Source organism: Eretmochelys imbricata, chromosome 27 (genome assembly GCF_965152235.1).
Source record: "Eretmochelys imbricata isolate rEreImb1 chromosome 27, rEreImb1.hap1, whole genome shotgun sequence".
Taxonomy (NCBI): Eukaryota; Metazoa; Chordata; order Testudines; family Cheloniidae; genus Eretmochelys; species Eretmochelys imbricata.
Window position 1 is genome coordinate 9,476,867 of NC_135598.1, and position 23,949 is coordinate 9,500,815.

At 45.6% G+C, this 23,949-nt stretch overlaps 1 protein-coding gene across 1 annotated transcript; it reads right to left on the minus strand.

Moving 5' to 3' along the window:
- Positions 1–7,541: 7,541 nt before the first annotated feature.
- On the minus strand, positions 7,542–23,936 carry KAT7 (lysine acetyltransferase 7). The gene is made up of 15 exons (XM_077806177.1): positions 23,729–23,936; positions 21,048–21,195; positions 19,139–19,315; positions 18,682–18,921; positions 17,376–17,458; positions 17,053–17,142; positions 16,007–16,105; positions 15,721–15,831; positions 14,581–14,772; positions 14,118–14,207; positions 13,204–13,344; positions 11,845–11,938; positions 10,984–11,130; positions 9,974–10,080; positions 7,542–9,388 (listed from the first exon to the last, which is right to left on the minus strand). The coding sequence occupies exons 1-15, from the start codon at positions 23,741–23,743 to the stop codon at positions 9,287–9,289; spliced, it is 1,836 nt and encodes a 611-aa protein (XP_077662303.1). The 5' UTR covers positions 23,744–23,936; the 3' UTR covers positions 7,542–9,286.
- Between the last annotated feature and the right edge of the window lie 13 nt (positions 23,937–23,949).

Consider the following 23,949-nt stretch of genomic DNA (forward strand, 5'->3'; position numbering starts at 1 on the left):
TACAATTAGAAATAAGGTACTTCGAAGCGTTACTACATATGGCATGTTTCTAGTCAGCGTATCTGCTTTGAAGTGCAGTTGCATACAGACTAGGGGCTACGTTAAATATAGCACCTTCAAGTCCTATCTGCTCAGTTCTCTATCACTAGTAAGTGTTAGCCAATGCAGCTAAGGGACAGCAAGTTAAAATATATTCTGCCCCATGTATCAGATTGTCATGCAAGCTTCCACTGAGTAATATTTTCTACTGGTGAAAAAGGGAAAAAACAACTATACTTACCTTGTACCCAGTGCTTTTCATTTGTAGTTCTCAAAGCACTGTACAGAAGAAGGTAATGATGTTCATCCCTACTTTACATATGGGGAAACTGAGTCACAGAGCGAGGCCATGATGTGCCCCAGATCATACAGCAAGTCAGTGGCAGAGCTGAAACCAGAATACAGGAATCCTGACTCACAGTCTAGTGTCCTTGCCACTGAACCACACTACCATCCCAGTATGGCTTGGAGTTTCAGATCTCATGGTGAGTTGGCAGGCCTGGTAGTCTGAAAACTCCTCTTATGATTTGTAAACTACAAGCAAATTTGACTGGGAAATTGCTGAAAGCAAAAGGTGGAACCCTGTAATGTCTTAATGATACATAGGAAGTGCCAGACTGGATCAGATAAGTTCGCTGTCCTTTCCCTGACAGTGGCCAGTACCAGCTGCTTCAGAGGAAAATGCAAGAACCTAACAGCAGGTAGTTATGGGATAACCTGTCCATCAGGAAATTTTCCTTCTGACTCCCATCCATTAGAGGTTGGCTTGTGCCCCGAAGCAGGAAGGCTCATGGACCTTCAAAAATTCTGTGATTTTTTAATTTGAAACATTCTTTTTATTAACAGCACAGTATATTAAACAGGAACTAATTCCTACCCTCTATAAGAGTTCCAGGGCATGAGGAGGTTAGAGTTAAAAAAACCCACGTTCATGACATATATTAATGCATCTGAGAATCTTTACATTAAAAGTGGCAGAAACCACTTATATGCTAGATCTCAGTAAAGAGAGGAATTGTGAGTTTGTTTAAAAGTAAACACTGAAACACACACGTCCCCGCAGTGCACACACTGAGCCTGATTCTCTATTGCAATGGAGAACTGGGCCCACACACACACACTGGAGTTTGTTTTACCTCTTCATTTGAAAAGTATATACAGCAAGGCTCCTGCTTTGCCTCCTGAGGATTAACAAGAGCCATGATCAAAATCACTCTTTGCCATTGCATGTTGTATTATCATTAATGTTCACAAGTGGTTTAAATTATCTGAGCTCTGAGCAGAAATTTCATAGCCTGGACTATCTAGCAACAGGGATTGGATCTCCTGGAGTCAGTTCAATGGAGGGATGAACTGAGGCAATGGCCTAAGCTAAGCAGTACTATGGCAATTAATGTCAAGCTGTGTTGAAATCCTATCAAATCTCTGTGGATATCAGTATCTGCATGTGTAGGAAGCTAACACATCTCTTAACTATTTCACCCTCAATGCTCCAAGCTGCTGCTTGAAGGGAAGTTTTCACTTCCAAACTCTCACCTCTTTGTTCATGACTAACAGTAGAGATGGGATTTCAGCTTCTGTCCTTGGCTCTCCCTTTTGCTTTCTAGGACGAGGGCTTGCAGAGCAGCTCACTCCAGCGCTTTGCACAGCTGGTGAAAAGGGGGAAATTCCAGCAGTTCTATGGCCTGATGGGAAAACGGGCTAGTGGTAAATTCAGTGCTTATCAGAAATTAAAACAGGGGTCCACCCTTGCTTAGCCCATCAGACCAATGCATGCAAACTGCCACTCAATGCAAGGACCTAGTACTTTCCCTCGTTCTACAAGAGAACTGTCGGGCTTTTCTTGTGGTGAAGGGGAGGTCAGTTGCTTTCATACTGCAGCCCTAATGGTCTTCTATTTTCCACTCACTTCTGTGATCCTTTGTGACAACCACTATTGTTCTGCCTGAAAGAGATTGAAGAGATTTCATTCAGAACGTATCAGTGGCACCCTGAAAGACAAAGGCAGGGCTGGCCTTACTATGAGGCGAACTGAGGCAACTGCCTCAGGTGCCAGACCGTGGGTGGGTGGGAGGGGGTGCCACTAGGTCCCAGAGTTTCTAAATTTTGGCCCAAGCGAAGGGGCATGGGAGTGTCATTTGAGCTCCCCGCCTCAGTGCCAAAATGTTGTGGGCCAGCCCTGGACAAAGGGTCCATATTTTCACAATAAAACCACTTATCAGCGGAGCCAAAGGTTACCAACATTATCCCCATTTTAGAGATGGGGAAACTGAGGCTCAGAGAGGCAAAGTGACTTGACTTAGCTTACAGAGCGAGTTAGTAGCCGAGCTAGGAGCAGAACTTAGGTCTCCGTCCTCCCAATCCCTTGCTCAAATCACTAGACCAAATGGCCTCTCTGAGGAACAAGCCCTCCCTTGGCTCAGAGTGCTTCCTAAACAGAACAACTAGTCCCTGCTGGTCTCCACTCCACGAGGCTGAGACTACATCCGAGCACCGGGCAACACTGTATTAATCCATCGCCTCTTCCTCTCCTACATGAAATAATCACCCAAGAGGGAATCCCACTGCAATTATAGCATGTGCCCTTGTACATCTCTCTTGAATGTGAGCAGAGTAATAAGCAAAATGCATATCTGACTTTACACGGATCACTTTGGAGAGGTTCAGGGGAAAAGAACGAGGTGTTCACACCCAACCTTCATTTCTCTCTTTCTTTTTAAAAAGGGGTGCCACACATTTCACCAGCAGGGCATAAGAGCGTGTGTTTCTTTCACCCTTGTATTTCTGTTTGTAAAGCCAGTGATGCATGTTCACCCCTACCTACAGCCCAGAGAGGCAGCCACATTGATTTTGCTTAGAGTCACCTGCCTCTGTGTCCCTAAAAATGGTCGATGAGCTTTTTCACCACCCAATCCTAACGGGAGTCTAAGCGGTACCTTGATCTGTTGCTAAGGGCAGGAGAAATGTTACTAATGAGATTGCTGTAACATGCTTCTGTATGAAAGGAAAGAGAGATGAGCACAAAATCCATCTTGAAACATACTCATGCTGCTTACCGCCCCCATAAAGGCAGATAAATACCAATCCTATTTTACAGATACAGAAACTAAGGCAGGAGGTGAAGTGACTTGTCCATGGCCACTGGAGGAGTCAGTGGGATTAGGAGTCAGGTGGCCCAGGGTCTCAGTCTCATAGTCACACCCTCAGGATACACCTTTCAAAACAATGAGGGGCAGGGGGAAGCTCCAATCCTCCATCCTGCCCTCAAAGGATTCTTATTTGCACAGGTCAACACAACACCTAGTTCCGGGCTTTCCTGGTCAGTCAGAAAGACTAACTTTGTCCAAGCTTTTTTTTTTTTTTCCTCCTTCCTAGCTTTAAACCACAAAAAACTTTTGAAGCAAAGTCCCTTCTTAGTGACAGTACTGTCCTCCTCGCTCAGCTCCAGAGTGGCTCTGGGCCTGCGGCAGAGGAAGAGACACAAGGCTCTTTGCACTTCTGGAGTATGGCCGTTCGGTGATGGACAGTGGCTCACAATACAGTAGTATAGGAGCAGGGGAATCTATGACAAACCCACAGAGTAAGGGCTTGTCTACACCCAGTCTGGGTATTGCTTTAGCTAGTATCTGTTTGAAATCCATACAGTTAAAGCTGTACAACCCTCCCCTAGTGTGGATGCAATAATGCCAGTATAAAGATGCCTTACATCAGTAAACTGCAGCCAGACGATGGGTTTTACTGCTTGAAACGATTTTGGTAGAAAAATAGTTTTACTGGTACAAAAACTGTGTGTAAACCAGGCCTAAAGGAAGCCGAAATGACCAATTCTCATTTCCACTGTAAATGTGCTATTGGTATGGGTCCCCGTCTACTTTTCCTGCCTGTAATAGGCTGCGTTTAACTTTTATAAAAAAGTCTCCTTGCCAACCTCTGCATCTCTTTGCCATGCTAGGGCACCAAGGAGAGACGTTCATGGGACGAAGATCCTCTAGTGGAGGTGGGTGAGCTCCCATGCCTGACGCTCCTTAGGAGATCAGCCTCTCTCCCCTGTCAGCTATTCTGACAGGGAGCTCTCAGCTCATTATTCACCTGTCCTCCTCCTCCGCCCACTTATTTATAGGAATCCTCTCTAGCTGCTGGAGTTTGCAAGAACCTTGCTTGATGCAGACAGACCCTCACTGGTTCAAGTCTCTCTGGTGGCATTTGCATAGTTGTGTCTTAGTCATGCAGCACAAGGGGTTTTTTTTACCCCCTCTCCCAATCCCTTTCACTAAGGAACTGCCCTCTTGCAATTTACCAGCATATAGACTGCATTCTGCTGATTTACTATTCCAGCTCCATCTCTTGAGAAGCAGCTGGCATTAACTAATTGGGAAATCTCATCCAACTTTCCTACCAAAATTAGTTTGTAGCACGTTTTTAAAAGAAAGATACTGATTCCCAAATACTGAGGTGTGGGGGTGGGGCATTTCCCACCTTTAAGTCCACACAAAACCACAGCCTAAAAGCTAGGAATAACTACTGCACATGATAGCATGACTTCATCCCCTCTGTGCAAAGTTATTCCAAGTCACCATTTTTCTCTTCCATGAAATATTTTGTAGCTGCAGTTTATATGATTTTGAAGGAAGCTAAAACTTACTGGTCTCTTCTTACACCCACGCCCACTTGCATTTATTTTCTACTCCAGAATTATTATTTGTATTAGGGTAGCACTTAAGAGGCCCCAACCAAGATCTGGGCCCCAGTGTGCGAAGCTCTGTGCAGATACATAGTAAGAAAGAGTCCTTGACCGAAAGAGCTTACATTTTCAACAGACAAGATCAACAAGCAGTGGGAGAAATGATCCCCAGTTTGCAGATGGGAAACTGAGCCCCAGAGAGATTGAGTGACTTGCCCAAGGTCATACAGGAAGTCTGTGGCAGAGCCAAGAAAAGAAATCTGGGTTCAGGAGTCCCAGCCTTGTGCCTCAACCACAAGGCTACCCCTCCTATCAGGAATGAAGGTCTTCTCCCCTGCAGAAATTGGATTTCAGACCTGGTCCATACTAAAAAGTTAGGTGGACCCAGCTATGTGAAAAGTCCACCCCTGAGTGACATAGTTAAGCCAACCTAACACCTGGTGTAGACAGCGCTATGTTGACAGAAGAATTGTTCCGTCGACCCAGCTGCTGCCTCTGAGGGAGGTGGATTACCTACAGCGAGGGGAGAACCCCTCACTGGCACAGGTAGCATCTACATACACCGAAGTGCTTCAGTGGTATAACTGTGCTGCTATAGCACTTCAAGTGTAGACAAGCCCTCGCTACTCCAGAAACCAATGCAAACAGACTTCCCTCACGCAGGTATTTTTCTCTCCTCCTACAGATTCGACACAGGACTGGGACAACAGCCAGCCACTTCCTGCATGGCAGCCATAGCATGACACTCCATCAGTAACCAACAGCCGCTCCTTTCCTTCACAAGCACTAGATTAGGATAGCTACGCCGTCTGCTCACGTCTATTCACGCCCCAGGAACGGAGTAACAGTGCTTTCTAGTACCGGATAAGCACGTTAGAGTCTTTTCTTTTGTCAAACTGCTGTGATGTATAAATGTATTGCTCTTGCTGGGAAGAGATGATGCTTTCTTTACATCACATTTGAGGAGCAGGGCACAGGGTTAGTACATCCCTTCCTTACTCCTGTAGACCGACAGATACACACTTTGATTTCCTTATTGCATTATTTCTGCTGAGGTGATGAAGCCTGAAATTCAAGTTCTTAAAAATCGAGAGAGGAAGAGAGCACTTATCTAGTATCCTTTCTTCAGTTTTTTTAAGTTAATAATCTGACTGCAGGGAGCTATTGGGAACATAAAAGTTGTGTAACTAAAGTACACAACTTATATGGCACGAAAGCTTTATTTTCTCTCCATCTCCCATTTCAATTCATTATCCAATAAGCACCCATTTTGGGGCAAGCACAAAAGTAGCACCTGAAAAGCTTCAGTCACCTCTTCTTGGGCAGGGATGGAGATATTTTTTGTTCTGTATTTGTACACAGAACAATTGCTCAGCAGTGTTATAATGGGGGTTAGGTGCATCACTCTGGTAGGTTAGGCCACAGTGTTCCGTAGTCTAAGGTGGAGAGTGCAATTAGGTGGCTACTGCATTCAGTAAACTTTCAGCCATTAAGAGTATGAAGAATTTTCTAGTAATCAAGAGCAGCTTCAGCTCAAAGAGATTAGTGTGTCTCAGCACCATCTTCCTCTCAAGAGATACATACAGCTGCTGGTTGAGAGAGAAGAGACGCTCCCCTCTACACCCACACAAATATTGTGCAATCCATACAGAAGCCTTGAGCATCACATATTTCCTCTTGTCCCTGTAGTCTAATAAATGGGGCAGTGATCTATTGGTACAGCTACAAAGATCAATGGTTCTCTGCCAAATTCTCCACGAGAGTCATTTTCTATGGCAAGAGTATCAGACAGGTGAGACATTCCCTTATTTCTAATCTCCAACCCTTCCACTATAGGAGAAGGGTGGGGAAATGATGCCAGCAGAGCTATTTGGCAATGCACTCATCATCATCAAGGTTTCATACATTCTCCTTGCTGATCAAAGGCTCTTCCTCTTCATGGAGTAACATAAGCAGATGGCAACACAGGGTAGGGTGCACAGATGCTCATCCCAACCAGAGTGTAAGAGAGGGAAGCAGAAAAAAGGGAAACCCAGGGTGATCTGCTTCCCATAGCAAACCTCTGGAGAGAGATGGGACCAGAGTGGTTTCATTAGCTTCCAATTTAAATCAGAAATTGTAGCAAAGGCTCAAAATCTTTGAGGTCTGCCTTGAACTTCAAACTTTTGATCTTCAAAAGACAGAGACTTAGCTCTTCAAAACTCTCCTGGGGGGAAGAAATAGGTCTGGTTTCAAAGTGTTTAAGGCCAGAAGGAACCATTAGATCACTGAATCTTACCTCCTCTATAGCACAGCCCATTAATTATCAACACCCAGATACCCCTATATTAAGCCTGAAGACTTCCCTTAGACTAAAGCATTTCAGTCCTCAGGAGGCTAAACTGTGTGCCACCAGCAGAGAACAGGAGACCAAAAGGTGCCATGGTCATGGAAGAACTGCTAGGGTAACCAACTAGGACCATCAGTCCTAGGAAGCTCCTCCCTTCTTACAACAACTTTGGGGGCCACTACAGTCAGACTTGGTATGAACGTTGGAAGTACGGTCTTAGAGCTATCGTACATTAAAGTTATACACTCCCAACAGCACCATCCACCACAGAGAGGTATTTCTAAACAAAGCTAATACAGGATCTAGGACATTTTTAATGCAGCCAACCTGAAGTCTGCTTCAGTCACTATCCCCATTACAATGACAGCATAAAGGAAGGTTCAAAATTCAAGTATCTTACATGTTAGGAATGGAAAAAGCAGTCTCAACTCAACAAAAGAGCCACCTTAAATCCCCACTGCTCAGGAAAACTAAAAGGAAGGAATTGACGACTTGAGCAGAGAACATGCTTTATTGAGAAATAGATACAGGAATAGCACATTCTACCACATCAGGGGAACAGGGTTTAGCTTGTGTACATGACTGGCCTTCTTCCCCACTCCCCAGAGTTCCACCCTGCCAGATGGTTCCAAGAGTATGTCTTCAGCTACAACGTAGGATCCAAGGGCACTTGACAGCAATCCTCAGTAATGCCCACAAGGATATAAATTCTGTGCCGAGATCTATTTATTTAGGGAGGCAAAGAAAAAGGCACAGCCCAACATGAAAGGGCCTGTAGAGAACTTATCCACACTGGGAACGGTCAGTGATTAACAAGAAATGGCCCTTACTTACCAGCACATGGTAAGTGCTTCATTTCAGACACCACAGAACAAGAGATCATAGGAAGGGTCTAAATGCAGCTATCACTCACCTCACACCTGTCCCCATGCAGGCAATAGATAGGAAACGCATGGAACAAGGACAGTGGTTATACTTGAAAGCCATTTTATGGAGGTTTCTTTTGGTGGTGCAGAGGGCTGTGTGTGTGTGTGTGTGTGTATGGGGGGTTGTCACTGTTGTTCTACAAGAACAGACAGGATGTACTGTTAACAGAAAAGCAACCATCCATACAGATAGCCGGAGCCACTGTCGATGCACAGAATGTATGCTTTAGACAGTCGAACAACTGATGATATTGCTTTATAGACTTGCTGTGGCTGTTTGGACAAGGTTATCAAAAATTCACCTGAAATTAGTATTTTATTCCTTTAATATAGAGAGAGTCTTTTCAAAAAGCTACAATTCAAAGACTGTTTTAGGAGAACGACTAAGTTGAAATACACTAAACTTGTTTCTATACGTGTAAAGGAAACCACCAACTCCAGCAACAAGGAAACTAGTGATATCTGACCTCAGAGGCCTGTACTGCCATGATACTAAACTCAGGAGCGCCTGCCACACCCAAAAGGGCTACTCTCTAACAGTATGTCACATCACAGTGCTCTCACACTATTAATCTGGACTCTTCCAGTGTAACACCAATGATCACACCACTCAGTGACAGGTGCAAGTTGTGCAAGCTTCAGAGTGTACAATATTAGCAGTCAGTTTTTGTTACATGAAGACCCGGTATATTATGTGGGGAAGCTCTCTTTAAAGAGGTGTCATGCTGTCTTACTGAAACTAATTGATACATGGGGTAAGGAAGTTCATCAGACAGGGTTAGTTATAACAATGCTAAAGTCAGTAAACTGGCAACATGTTGGGAACCTGCTCGGATGCAGATTTACAACTCTTTTCCCAAACAAAACGTTGATAGAATAATTTGGAGAACAGATTTGTAGACCTTGTTCAAAGGCCACAGAAGCTGTCCTGTCCGTTACTTAGAAAGCAGAGTGCCTGCAGGAAGGAACACAAACAGATTATAGGACACAACACAACCTCATTGGAATAAGAACATGAGGGCAGGACCAGTGACTGGACAGGTACAGTACCAGATATCAGAACTCCTTGGGCCAGTGCTTGGGTCCTATACAGATCCAATCCTTGCAACCTCATTGAGGCCGAAACATAAAGTTCCTCAGAACCAGCATCTGTGGTGTGCACAAAAGATCTGGGCCAGAACAGTACCAAGGGGAACTGATCTTCCTGGAGGGTACTGTACCAGCTAATCACAACAGCAACAGATACAACAGAGATCCCTAGGGTACTTCCTACTGCTGGGGTTCCTCACTGGCTTCTGGAGTGATGGCCAGTTAAGTTCCCTTGGGAGGGGTCCATTTCAAACAACTGGGATCCATTGTCTTATTGGTGTTTGATCTTTTTGCCTCTTTGGCTATCCATTCGTCAATCAGATCCTGAGAAAGAGAGCATGAAAGGGCAGGTTAAACAAAAGAGAATAACTGATGTGAATTATCCATTGGACAACCCACATGTGAGTCCAACACATTGGAGATGACCTGCGCACCATCTGCTTGGTACCACAGAGATGACACATTGTGAATGGAGCAGCCCATATTACTCCCTAGCAACTCCACTGATAACATAGGTCGGGCTGTCTTCACCTGCAGGTGAGAGCCCCAGGAAGGGGAAATAAAAAAACAGTAAAGAAGGGAGCTGGGTTTGAGGATTTACTTGCTTAAGACTAGCAATGGAATTTCCCTATGTCAAAAACCACCACAGAAGGTGGTTAATAAGTAGAGGATTTCTACACTAGTCGGGGAGAGGAGGGAAAAATCAGACTGGGGACCCACCTGACACTTTATCAGATATTTTGTTTCGCTTTAAGATTAGAAAGTTCCCTCACCAGAATCAAAGTGCAAGAAAACCCAACACAATGCATAGGGAATGTAGACTAAGATAGGATATTATCCTATGGACCTAACACACAAAGCTGAACTGTAAGAAACTAAAAGTGCAGGTGCAGACACCAGAAGTCTTACCTGTCTCTTTAAGACCAGGTGTTTGCCCTTCCAGTACTTGAGCATCTGAAGTGCCTGCAGAGTACTAACGATGTCAACAGGGTTCACTGCAGTCTCCTGGCTGATTTCTGAAAAACAAGATCACAGTCCACAAGAGGATAGAAGGCAACAGGCCAGACCACCAAGGAATTCCCTCAAGACTGCAGCTGTCGTACTTGTTTAGTTCTCAAATACAACTTCATGTTATGCTGTACCCACCCTTCATAATTATATCCACAAGATGCCTTGTGAATACTGAGATCTTTAACTTTAATGCCATTACTCATTCCTCTGCTTCAGCTTGCTCAATGATTAGGGAAGCAGTGTTATCTAGTGGTAAGAGCAGGTACTGGGAGCCCGGAGTCCATTCCCAGCTGTGTCACTGACTTGCTATGTGACCTTAGACAAGGCATCACCTCCGTGCTTCACTTTCCTCACCTGTGAAATGGGAATAATTGTTATCGCCCAAGGGGTGGCTGTGAGGGTTGATTTTTGAAAGCACAGACATGAGCTAAGCAGCAGTCCATGTGCCTGCTGCATTCTTAATAACTAGATCTGCATAGCATCAAAGGTGTAAAACATTACTCATTTGTACCTAGTTATTTACTTTTGCTTTTCTGGAGACTGAGCTGTGCAATGATGCTGACTTTCAAGCTGCTGTTTTGATCCCCATCACTCAGTGTTTTTCTTTTTATAAATAAAACATTTAATTAAGGGCATACAAGTGGGTGCGTTGTGAACCTTCAAAACCCAGCAACCTAGCTTAAATTTAAAAAATAGTGGTGTAAGACAGCAAGACAAAAACCCATCTAATTGCAGTCTAGAGGAGCCATGTCACTTCAAGAACCCCAGTAAGAGAAAGCAACTCACCCATGAGGGTAAAATGGGCCAAACGTCAGTCACTACAGGTTTGGAGAAAGGGGTGACGAAAAAAGAGCACAGAAACATTCCTGAACAAATTCTCTACAAGCTCATTTAACACTAGAACACACCTTTGATAGAGATCTCTTTGCCTTGGAAATTATGCAGATATCGAAGAAGAACTTCCTTCCAGTAACTACGGTAGCTGATAAGGCCCAAGTCAGACAGCGGGCGTTCTGGAGAGCCAACCTTTTCTTCCACTTTGGAGAGTAAATAACCTGTGAGCAAGACAAGACGTTTACTAACAGTATATCAGGCTCTCTCCTGACGGTTAGCTAACTACAGCTAACTGCAGAGACTTGTCATCATGGATGCCCAATGAGCAACATGTGTGTTGCACAAGTTCACCAAGAAACAGTTAATCGGGGGAAGTCAATGCCTCCTGGCTACCACCTTATGTATAGCATTGGAAATGCAGCTCAGAAGTCTTTTTCCATACAGACAGACCAACTATAGCCTGTAAGTGGTGAGCGATTATAATTCAGTCCAGAAAATACTGCTGACTTGCATCAGTATGGTCTGAGACACATTTGGAAAGAACCACAAGAGACAACTGTGCAGGTTTTGTTAGCATAAGTTTCCCTAAAAGGGAGTAACAGTACCTGGATATGAACTATCTTAAAGCCTCTTCTTTTGATTGGCCACTTCTGCACCCACATATCTGTTACAATCCTGCCCTGAATGGCCCCACTGAAACACACATGCAAAAGCGTGTGCTCAACAGCTCTTCTGGGAGTCAAGGGCACTGATACAGTATGTACAAGCTTGGTTTGAAGGAACCTTATCTGACTCAGCTGTGCATTTCTCTGCTTCTCAAAGGCCAAGGAAGGAATACAGTATAGAGACAAAAGCTGAACTCTTGAAGATAGAGGGTTTGCCTCATTTCACAGACACTCCTGAAAGATTTTGCCATAACTTTTCCATATACTTACTGAAGTCGATGAGCATTTTGCCATAACCCTGCCTCATGTACTGAGGCATTGTCAGAATACAAGACACATTGTAGTTGAGAAAAGAATTCTTCTCCTGAAAGTGAGATGAGGGAGAAATGAGATCAGCAGGTCTCAATCTGCACAAACAGCAAGTACATCGCTATTGCGGTAGGCCAAACAAGGCAGCACAGCTGACGCAACAGAAGTTGAGTGAAACAGCAATGTAATAGCCAGCCTGACAATTAACTTTTGATATGAGCGTCCTCCACCCACCAAGCTGGCTTAGAGTTTATTACTGTATTAACCATTAAACTGGACCCCCACTCTCATGATTGCTGGGAGTAGGATGGAAGGCACACAGAGCCTTGTCGTAAGAGATTGTTGATTTAAAACAACTGCCAGGTCATTAGCTGGCACAGCAATCTCTGTTCTGAATCCAACAACCTTCTTAATTGCACATGCAACATAAAGTTAACACTGCACAAGAATGATATACACTCTGCACTAGCAAAAAGTTTGATGAGGGAAGAGACACATTAGGACAACGTAATCCGCAGGCCAACACAGGATATTTCTTTATGTTTCTTCAGTGCTTTATCCAGTCATAACTTAGGTGGTTTAAGAGATGGAGCTTCCAACACTCTCCTTGGGAGACTATTCTACTGTCTAATGGCTTTCATTTGCTGCAAATTTTTACTCTCTCGGGACAATTGCACCACAGAAACTGCATTTAAGTAAAGACCGCTAGGAAGTGTGCTTCACGAAGATGTAACAGGCATTAAGTAAAAAGCCTAGAGACACTTCTGTCTATTAAGGAGGCAACATGGGTGAGCAGACAAGACACAGGACTATGAGACAGGAGACCTGACTTTTACCCCAAGTTCTGCCACTGACATGTGGTGTGGCCGTGGGCAATTCACTTCACTTTATTCCTCAGTTCCCCATCTATAAAATGGATATATTTTCCCATCTCAAAGTGCTTTATAAAGCTCTAGGGATAAAAAGCATTAGAAGTGCTAACTACTATTAGAAAATGAATCTAAATTTATCACAAAGGAATTCATCTCCATTTGAGACAATGAGATCCTAGCTAACTTGTATACAAGTGGTTATGAATTACAGTTTAATATAACAATGTCTCTTTGCAAAAGTTTGATTTTGCTAGCAATTAGGAAAGCTAAATAGCAAAGCTTCTGAAAAAGCTTTTGTAGTTTAGCTTTGAAATTTTAGCTCTTCCTGGACACTTGGATGTTGGGACTTGTAGAAAACCAAGGAGTGAGGGCCTACACAGATGACCTCTGTCTTAAGCTATGGCATTAATACAGGATTTACATATATTGGTGGTTGATTTCTACTGACCTTGGAGAAATACCCTATCAGGTGGCAGCCAGTGTTGTCAGCTTCTGTCATGACATAGAAGAGGAAGGGTTCAACATCATAATATAGAGTCTTATGATCCAAGAAAAGCTTCGCCAGCAGGCACAGGTTTTGGCAGTAGATCTGGAAGCAGAAGGAGAATCTGACACACCTGTTTGTCATGGTGTAGCATCTCTGAAAGAGAACCCCTTCCACTTTTGAAAGGATGGGAACTGTAACAAAATACAGATTAGAGTAGATCTATTCTTCCACCAAATGAGGGTCTTCTCAAAACAGCTTCATTCCTAGCCATGGCAACAAAACCCCTCAATATCCAGTTTCTAGCAGGGCTCAGAAGGGTTTTCCACTTTAGCAATGGCTCTAGCCATTTGGAGGCAACTATACCACTTCACTAGACTAAGCCCTCAGTTGTACCTGCCAGTACACACTAGTCAACTGTGAATGCTCTAACCAGCAATGGAGCTGGGTTGCTCCACTGCAGTTTATAACATTCGTAACTGTATGGGAGACAGGTAGTGGTGGCATGAGTCCAGGAACTGAGGGGCCTCATTAAGGTTCAGAAGGGGAACTGAACATACAGCTGACAGCGGCTACTGTACTTGTATGTGAACAAGCCGATGGAACCATGGATCTGCAGGAGGGCCAAATAACAGCCACAAGGAAGATGCAGATAGACATTATTCAGGGGCACTGTTGCAAGAACCATCCAGCGCACTGACATAACGGCTAGCATTGCGAGAAGGGGCAGTATAGGCACTAAAACCCCTTCTGGAATCAGAGGGAAAGAGGCCATCCCATCTCCTGCTTCTCTACAGCGTGAGGCAGGTGACATATAAAGTGCATTAGAAATGTGAACGTCAGAAGCAAGACTGTGCCACCACTGCAATTCCAGTTACCTTGTTCTTTTTCCCATCCACTTCAAACACCGAAATCGAGCCTTTGCGGTAAATTTCATCCCCCGGTGGATGTTTCCAGACACATTTTGCCTACAAGAAAAGGACAGTCAAAGTTAGGGTAACAATACTGCTCTAGCAGCTGCTTTGAAAGCAGAAAGAGCCTCTTGGATATAAAATAAGTGTTCCTAACAGAGAAAAGTTCATTCCTGTTCAGCTACAATGAGAAACTGGATTCCCAGCTCCGACTCCTACTCCACTGCGGTCCATCCAGCTGGCCCAGGGATTAAGGCAATCTGAGAAAACCTGTCTTCCTTTCAAAGCTGTGCAGAGCACTTAGCATTCTGGCAGGCAGGCTCCAAAATGGACTACTAGAGCCCAAAACAGCTCCTTTGTTTTGATGTGTTTTCATTATACTTCCAATCTCTAAACCTAAGGAACTGGGCAACGACCACCAAGGATTTACCATGTGTCTGCGTAGTATTGTCTGACTCTTCATGTATTTGAGACAGAACTCGCACATGTAGAGGCGTCCCAACCGAGCATATTCTTCTGGATAGGGAGAATGATACCAGGTGTCCAGCTCATAGCGGCCAAAGGCGATTGTTTTAATCATGTTGCTGCCTTCTGTGATCTGGCCTTGAAGCCGCAACTTCTCCTATCAGCGGAAGGAATAGCGGAAATGTAATAAAAAAGGAAAGGGAAAAACAAACATTTATTTCCCTTCTGTGAGCTTCTTCCAGAACCATCTTACAAAATGCAAATCCCCAAGGAGCCCTTCCATGCTTCCCCTCTAGCCTGACACATAATAACAAGTTTCTTGTCATGCTGGTATGGCCTGTGATCTCCAGGACCTCACATCACTCAACCTTACCTTGTATTGTTAACTTGAAAGCAAATTTACCCTCCATGCCACTTTGTATTTTCTCCCTCCCACAAGGGAAAAAGGGCAATTGACCATTCTGGTCAAGGTGGCCCCAAGCTACCGCCAGAGACCATCAAAATTGTTTCTGGATCAGCTTTAAGGGATGGGAAGTGGCATCTCAAGAAGCCCTTATCAGTCTAGCTTAAGACACAGTTCTGAACTCCAGGATGGCAGCGGGCTGATAGGCTGGCCTCTTGCACAGCATTTTAAACTCTCAACTCAATCAATACTCAGCTATTGTTTCAATGTGTGAAGCTGTTGCCCATTCTGCCCAGGAACACATTGGTCTTCTCTCACAGGAGGAAAGCTGCAAATGAGCACTTGATAAATGGGACCGAATCACTCTCTTGCCTCAGAGCTCTTGCAATGTCCAAGACTGGAAATGCACAGCTCCAGCTCTGCCGTGGACAAATTCATGGCTGTCAGACACCTCTAGACTCGTTATATTTTTAAGACCTAAATACAGGAAGACAGTCAGCCCTGGTGTAACTCCACTGACTTGGCTCTTATTTTGAAGATGTTTCACTCTGCATTCTATTGCCATTTACACTTTGCATGGTTCAGAGGCTCTTGTCACACACACTCACTTATCAGCATAAACACTGCAGATTCTGGGGACGTTCAGCTCTTGGAAAAGCAAAGGCTGCTGCTATCAGACATGATAAGGATTAGGAGTCTCACCAGGTCTTCAGACGCCCGTGCTTGTGCTCTTCGGAAAAGCTCCAGGTCATACTCGCTAGTCAGGTTTTCCAAGAGGGGTTCTCTGGTGTTGCCATAGGTTTGTCTGTGCTCCTGAAACAATTAAATATTAGGAGCTTTAAACCTCTGAATGATCTATGCCAACCCTGGGCTGCTGATCGCCACAGCCTTGTTAGCCCAGCATTCTGTAGAATGAGTGGAAAGCCAAGTCTCCATATGCTTGTGGCATACTATAGAAAGGAACTAAAGAAAAATATTACTGTCATACCATGTACTTTTCTTTTTGCTCCTTGGTTAGTCCCGCATTCCTTTTCTTCCTCAGCTCTGCTACTTTCTCTTTGTACCGCAGCTGTCTCTCTGTTGGTGCCTGAAAGAGAGAGACTAGGAATAGTCAATGCACTTAGCTAACTTCAGACATTGCCCGTATCCTTTCAGTTCTAAAGGACTCAACATTCCATGTGTTCCCCCTTTCATCAAGTCTTTCTCCCCTGAAGGGTAGGCTCAGTTGACTGCTTGCCACCAGTAGCTAGGAAGGGCAACATGAAATCACAAGGCAACATAAAAGAATATAGAGTATGTTACGTGAGCAATGGGTTGATAATGTGTGCTAGCTGCATCTTCCATAAAAAATGTTTAAATGAGTTTTATGAATTTCAAAGCTCATGAGAGAACACAGATTAGAGTCAGGCAGAGCGCAGGCATGGAAAGGACAGAGTCCTCTTTCTTCCCCAGGCCCTGCACTTCTCTGCTAGTACGTCTCAATCCCAATGCACAGAACCATACTCTGTCTATGTGGGATTTTATCATGTGGACAAGTAATCCTTAGAAACAGACTCAGTTCAAACTTGTTACAAAGATAAACTCCTCTAGATTTGAACCCATGTGTCCAAAATTTGAGAAGCATAAACCACTGAAGGCTCTCTCTTTGGTTTAGCAGAAGGTATACTGTCCAATGCGTTTCTGTAGAAACACATTTGCTCTGCATTTCAAAAAGCGCTAACGGAGAATAATCCCTCAGAACAGCCACAGCCTATTTCGTGCAACTATAATAGATTGCTGGATTATGATGTTTCCTATAGCAATCAGGGCCAGCCACATCCCATGCTCTCACCAGCAACCAGGGTTTGGGCTGCTCCAAACCCTCATCTCATGATTACAATAGAGAGGATAATGGTGCATGAGAGCCCAGGACAAAAGCCCATCTCAAAGATGAATCAGGGAGAGGAATGCAAGAGTTCTAGTCACAAAAGCCTGAAGGCCCGAATTGAGGTTTTGCACCTAGAATTGGGAAATTTGCACCTAGAGAATGCATACCTGATGTCTGGTGGCATGCCTGTTGTTGTCATCCTGTCTGTGGGACAGCATCCTCTCCTCGATCTGTTTATCTCGACTCTGCGCTCTCACCTGGAAATCAGAACAAAGTCCTCAAAGCATGTTAGGAGTCTTTTCTAGTTCCCCTTTGAATTCCAGTATACAGAATGCATACTGTGACACAAATATGCATGGCTGTTTCATGCCTGAAGTGAGACTGCACTTGGAGCATAACAACCATCAGTTTAACCCTAGGGCATTAATGACAGGCCTTGACATCTCGTACTGTAAAAGCAGAATGAAAACAGAAGAGGAGAGAAAGTTACCTTGCACTCATCTGCTGAGAGGTTATGATACAGTGGGCATCCTGATATGGAAAAGTGTCTCTCATGCTTCCCTGTTAGGTGTCCTGTGGAGAACCAGAGAAAAAACACCTTATAGTCAGTAAGTAAAAAAGCCAATAATTAAAGCAACTTTAGATCAGGTAGTTAGATATGGTGGCCGGGTTTCAAAGAGGGGCCAAATAAGTTTATTCCCGTAAAACAGGACGAACAAATCTCATGATTCAAGAGATAAGCTGTAGGGGCCAAAAAGGAAACCCAAATATACACACTACTACCACATTATCAGGTTAGATCATCTTCCTTCCAAGTACCCCGCTTCTGGCAGTAACAAGGGTCTTACCTCCAGGAGCCTATATTTTCCCCAAGCCTTTATGTTGAAGACCCATCTTCTTTCTGACAGATCACTTTCCCTTCACATCACATCCATTCCCCTCCACTCTCACCCCTCCACTGCAGGATGCAAGAATTCCAAAAGGATTTACTAGGATTGGAACCAACAAATTTCACTGATATTCCATCCAGAATACCGCAAGATATCAGTATAAAACAGGGTTTTTCATTTTGCTTCAAAGTGAATTTAGTGCAGATTGCATTTGTTCACAGAACAGACAACGTTCAGACAGCAGCAGGGCAAGCTTCCTCCACACTATTCTGTCACAGCACTGACATGCATTGACCACCTCAAGTGAGAAAGGGTATTTCAAACTCCATAGCCCATCCAGTTGCTCTCTTTGCTGAGAAACTATTAAAAAGGGGGCAACTGAAGTTTGTGTAGGAGGAAACTGAAACAAGATCAAAACTATTTCCACGTATGCCAAAGAGCCAACAGGTGGCATGGCAACTAGTCACTACTAACAGACGGATCTCAACTGCTGACCTAGAAGAATATTCCATTGACCTTCCAGGCCCAACTCTGCAGAGAATTTTGCAGTAAACGCAGAGCTTTTTGTACAAGTGATAGTGCATCATGAGAACGCCACTGATCTGGGTGCAGGTAGAGAAACTTGAAAAGCCTGAGAATGGATGGTTAGAGTGCCAATTTTTTCCTTCTCCACACCACCCTCAACCATTTCTGGCCAAAAGACACCCTTGAAAAGTATGTACTGCTGGCGTGTTCCATTCCCCCCAAGTGGTTTTCTATTTCAACAAATATCCTGATCCCAATAAAGTACATGCAGCGGAGACATGCAACTCCACCCAGTGGGGTTCTCAACTCTGTGAAATGTGGGCTACTGAGCCCAATGTCAGAAATGGAAGGGAGAGGAACTAATCTTGGAGCTGGCTTTACCTAGGGAGTTGCAACCAGGTGTGGGACACTTCATGTTGAAGTTGTAGCTTTCATGGAAGCGGCGGCGCTTGGGGCGATGAGACAGGTCACTTCCAGAATCCTTCATGGACATGTCCTTGGCAATGCTCTCATCATGGGACACGTTTGGACTGGATATATCTATGTCAGACTCTGAAGAGGGGGCATTCCCAGTTGGGGTGCGCGGTGGAGACTCGTCATGATCCACTGCATTTTTGGTATCTGAATAAGAGTTGAGACGTTATAAATTTGCATGAAGGGAAGCTTACAAAGAAATGAATTACGTGACTTCATACAACACGCAGCCACCTGCTGCAAACCCTTATCCTTAGGGCCCTGTGTTAAACCCTCAGTCTCATCGGGCTCGTCTCTGAGGGAAAGCACACCACTCAGGTGACATCGTCCTGCAAGCATTCAAAGCCACACCTCGCTCCCGTACCTCTATCAGAGAAGTCGACCACTTGCTCTGTTTCCGATCCAGATGAGCGGGTCTGTCGGAGTGGGTATTTTTTTGGAGTCACAGGGGTGGGTTGTTGTTGACTGCGGGTCACCCTCCTAGTAGAATAGGCAGGCTCCTCTGCGCCAAAGGATGGCGGATTACGAACCGGGCTAGAATCTAGTTTAATTAAAAAAAAAAAAAAAACAACAAATTTAATTGAGGGCAACCACTACCAATCACTAAACTGCCTCCCCGCCTGACCCGCAAAGCCAGGGTCAAATTACCTCTGGTTCTGCTCCTATCAACAATCTAAACTACAGGTTCAACATCATCTGACAGCTTGACCCCAACAGCAAGGTCTCTCTTCCAACACCATTGATACACCTACTGGCATCGAGATCTGTTCTGTTTGTCTAAGCTGCCCTCTTTCCCAGTTTTAGAGACACTATGAGCCACCAACAATCTGAGGCATCAGGCACAAAGTCAACTTGCTCTGTATTCCATCATTTAGCCAATGGTTACAAACCACCTCCCACTGAGAAAGAGAAAAAGCTGCCTGTGAAGATGAGACTCATTACTAGTTAGATCAGCCCTCTGTATACCACAGCTGCTTTTGGTGCAAGGCAGTAGAATTGGGACCCTGCATGTAACCTTCCAGCGTTACCACCTTCTCATGCAGCAAATTCTCCGGCAAAAAAAATGTTTTTTTCCTTTTAATTACTGTCAGCCAAGAACAGCAGTCCTTAAATCAACTATGAGAAATTGGAAAAGTAAAACTACCCTCAGTCTAGATGCCAAAATGTAGAAACATGCAAAATATATCCCACTGACACAATATATTGATTACACTCCATTATACAAAAGGTTTTCAACTAATCAGAAAATACACTCCTCCTCACAGCACTGAGCCTCAACTTCCATTTCTGAGCACCTCCAAGCAGCCTGAAGTCTCCAAATACCAACTTCCCTCTTTCTGTCTAGTTATTTATATGCAGTTCTCATCACTATGGTATCCAAGAGCTTAGTGATATTACTAAGCTAAAATTCAGGAGAAAAAGCCCTGAGGTCCAGTTTCAGGGATATGGTTACAATGAAGCCTTAACAGAACAGCGAATTCCAGGTGTGCCAGGCCTTTTTATGCAAAGGCATGTTTTGAACATTTCTTTTGATTACAATACAAACAGCTGTTCCTTAAAATAACTCAAGCGACTTTGAAAGTTCCCAAGATTTCTTTCATGTGAATGATACTTAGCACTTTTATATAACTACATGCTTAAGAATCTTTAAGTGCACCAAAACCACTAAACTGAGCATCACAAACGTTTGTATTAGGTAGGTAGCATCCATTATACACATAAGAAAACTGAGTTAGAGAGGTCAAGTGACTTTCTAAAGGTCTCAGAAAATCAGTGGCAAAGCTAAGAATAGAACCTAAGGATTCCAACTGCCAGTGCCTTGAACTACTAGACAACACTACCTCTCAGATCAGGGAATAGACAGGAGGTCAGACTTCCAACCCCCTGGTTAATCATTAGATTGAACAGCCTCATTTAGAATCATAGAATATCAGGGTTGGAAGGGACCTCAGGAGGTCATCTAGTTCAACCCCTGCTCAAAGCAGGGCCAGTCCCCAGTTTTTGCCCCAGATCCCTAAATGGCCCACTCAAGGACTGAACTCACAACCCTGGGTTTAGCAGGCCAATGCTCAAACCACGGAGCTATCCCTCCCCCTTGCAATGCCTTTGTTCCTTTCCCTGGCACACCTGTATTCAATGAGAAAAAATAATGAATGGGATTAACTAATGTGAAGGTACAGATTCACTAAAATTCCTTTAAGTAATACCAAGCCAAGAATACTGTGACTGCCCAGCCAGCTGCTTCTGGTGGGGCTCGGAAGAAAGGAATTTACCTTGAGAGCTCTGACTGAGCCTGGCTGAGGAGCGGGTCACACGGGCGGATCTTCGCGACGTGCCATCACTTTCAGAGCTGTCCGTGTGCTCAGGATCTGTAGAGAAATCGGAGTCTTCGGTTCCATCTGAACTACTGCCTGCATTCCTCTGTAACACCACAGACCCAGACATTAGCACAGGAGCACTTCTACTTGCATTAATACTAGAAATAAGATAATTTCAATACACAACAAAAACAAACTAATGGCATTCAGGTAGTTTGCTCTGGAGGAAAAGCACGCTTTAGTACTAGAAACATGAGATATCAGACAGTACCATCCATAATACAAGATTTTTTGCAAACAGATCAGGTCCATAAAGCTACAGATGGCACCAATTTCATTTAAGAACATACTTGAAGTAGAGCCAAGGCCCAGTGCATCCTAGTGACGTGCAAGCACTGGCAGAGTTAGCAGTGGGGAAGACGGGACCCAAGACTACCTGTTCTGACCAAATGACCATTCACTTGCCCCACTGGAGCAGGGTTTGGGGTCCAGAGCGGGAGTGATGTGAAAGAAAGCCCAGGACTGAGTGAACATGCAGGGTTTCATGCCATGGCAGGTTGATGAATGCAGGTGCGTCACCTTGAGTCTTCTAGATGCTCCTATATACAGGGAGTCCCAGCTACACAACCCTGGGATTTGGGAAGGAGCCCAGGAGAATCTGAGGGGGTAAAGAGGGGAGCATAAGGGGTAGCTGATGAAGTCCATCAAGGGTGAGCTTTGGCAGTGCACAATGGCATAGTGTAGAGGGAGGTATGGGGGAGGGGTCAGATAAAAGCAGTCCTGTGGGAGTGGTACAGCATAGCAGGAATATCTAAAGCAGCACATATTGTGGGTGCATATATGACATACAGTGAAATAAGGGGGAAGAAATAAGGCCAATTGTAGGAGGGTGGCACAGACACAAGAATGGGGAGAGCTAAGGCAATCGGTGCGGTACAGGAAAGTGCCTGGGGAGGGGAATTAATGCAGCCCAATGCAAAGGGATACTATAGAGGAGCGTACGGGGGAAGAGCAAGGCAGTCCTGTGTGGGATGGTATAGAGGAGAGTATGGGGGAAGAGTAAGGCAATCCTGCGACGGGGGGTGCTCTAGAGCAGTGGTTCTCAACCAGGGGTACTGTACCCTTGAGAGGGAACAAAGAGGTCTTCCAAGGGGTACATCAACTCAGAGAGATATTTGCCTAGTTTTACAACAGGCTACTTAAAAAGCACTAGCGAAGCCAGTACAAACTAACATTTCATACAATGACTTGTTTATATTGCTCTATAGACTATACATGGAAATGTAAGGACACTAGTTATATTCCAATTGATTTATATAATAATTATATGGTAAAAATGAAAGGCAGCAACTTTCCAGTACTAGTGGGGCTGTGACACTTTTGTGGTTTTAGGTCTGATTTTGTAAGCAAGTCGTTTTTAAGTGAGGCAAAACTTGGGGGTGCGCAAGACCAATCAGACACCTGAAAGGGGGGGGGGTCCAGTAGTCTGGAACGATGGAGAGCCACTGCTCTAGAGGACAGTAAGGCAACCCTAGGGTGGGGATGCTCTAGTGGGGAGTAAGGCAATCCTGGCCTGGGGGTGCCCTAGAGGAGCCTATGGCGGGGGGGGGGGGCGCAAGGCAATCCTGGCCTGGGGGTGCCCTAGAGGAGCCTATGGCGGGGGGGGGGCGCAAGGCAATCCTGGCCTGGGGGTGCCCTAGAGGAGCCTATGGCGGGGGGGGGCGCAAGGCAATCCTGGCCTGGGGGTGCCCTAGAGGAGCCCACGGGGGGGGGGGGCGCAAGGCAATCCTGGCCTGGGGGTGCCCTAGAGGAGCCCACGGGGGGGGGGGGGCGCAAGGCAATCCTGGCCTGGGGGTGCCCTAGAGGAGCCCACGGGGGGTGGGGCAAGGCAGTCGGGGGGAGTAACGGAGACGAAATCCAGCGCTGCGCCCCTGTGCCTGGCTTGGGGGTGGGGTGCCCCTACCTACCCCTGCCGCAGCCGCTTTGTTTTGCCCCCGCTGCGTTACCGCTCGCTCGGGCGCGCTCCCCCGCCTCGTCCAACCAATCACGGCGGAAGAGGGGAGGGGCGGAGAGGAATCCTCTCCAATAGAAACATGAGTGAGAAAGCGGCGCGGCCCCCGGGCGTGACGGACGGGAAATTCCGGCCTATCCGCGTGCACCTCGCTGCCACAGACCCAGCCACTAAGGGAGGGCGGACTGAATGGGAGGGAAGGGAAAGCGAACGGGAGAAACAAGGCACGCGTGGGGAGAGGACGGTGGGAAGGAGAGACGGCCAGCAATGTCGTCCAATCAGCGTCCAGCAGTGCCGTAAGGAGGAGCCAATCAAGGACCAGGTCTCCAAGTAGGTGTCCAATCAGAAAGGCAAAAAGGAGGAATGTTCCCCAAGAGGGGGAAGGGGAAAAGATGACCGTTGGGGCGATGAGTGATAGCAGCGATGACCAATCAGTGCTCAGCAGGCCCTACTGGGGAGCCATTCAGGTTGCAAGAGGGGCGGGTGCCAGGGGCTGAAGGCCGCTATTTTCGCTCGGTTTTCATGCCTGTAGGGGGCTTTTCGTTGGGGGGCAAACGGGAGCAAACACGGTCTAACCCCTTGTCCCTCCCCAGGGCCTTTCCAGCCTGCCCGGCCCTGTACTCACCTTCCTGCGCGGCATCCTTGGTGGGGGCGGGGGCAGCGAAGGCGGCTGCTCTCCGGTGCCCCCAGCCCGGGAAGCGGCGGTAGCCGCCGCGTTAGCACCGGTGGGCTCCGTGGTGACAGCCGTGTCTCTCGTTCTATCCCGCTGACGGTCACTCCGCGCCAGGCCGCTCCTCCACCGCCAACAGACCCCGTTTCCAGCTAGGTCCCTCACGCTTCCGCCGG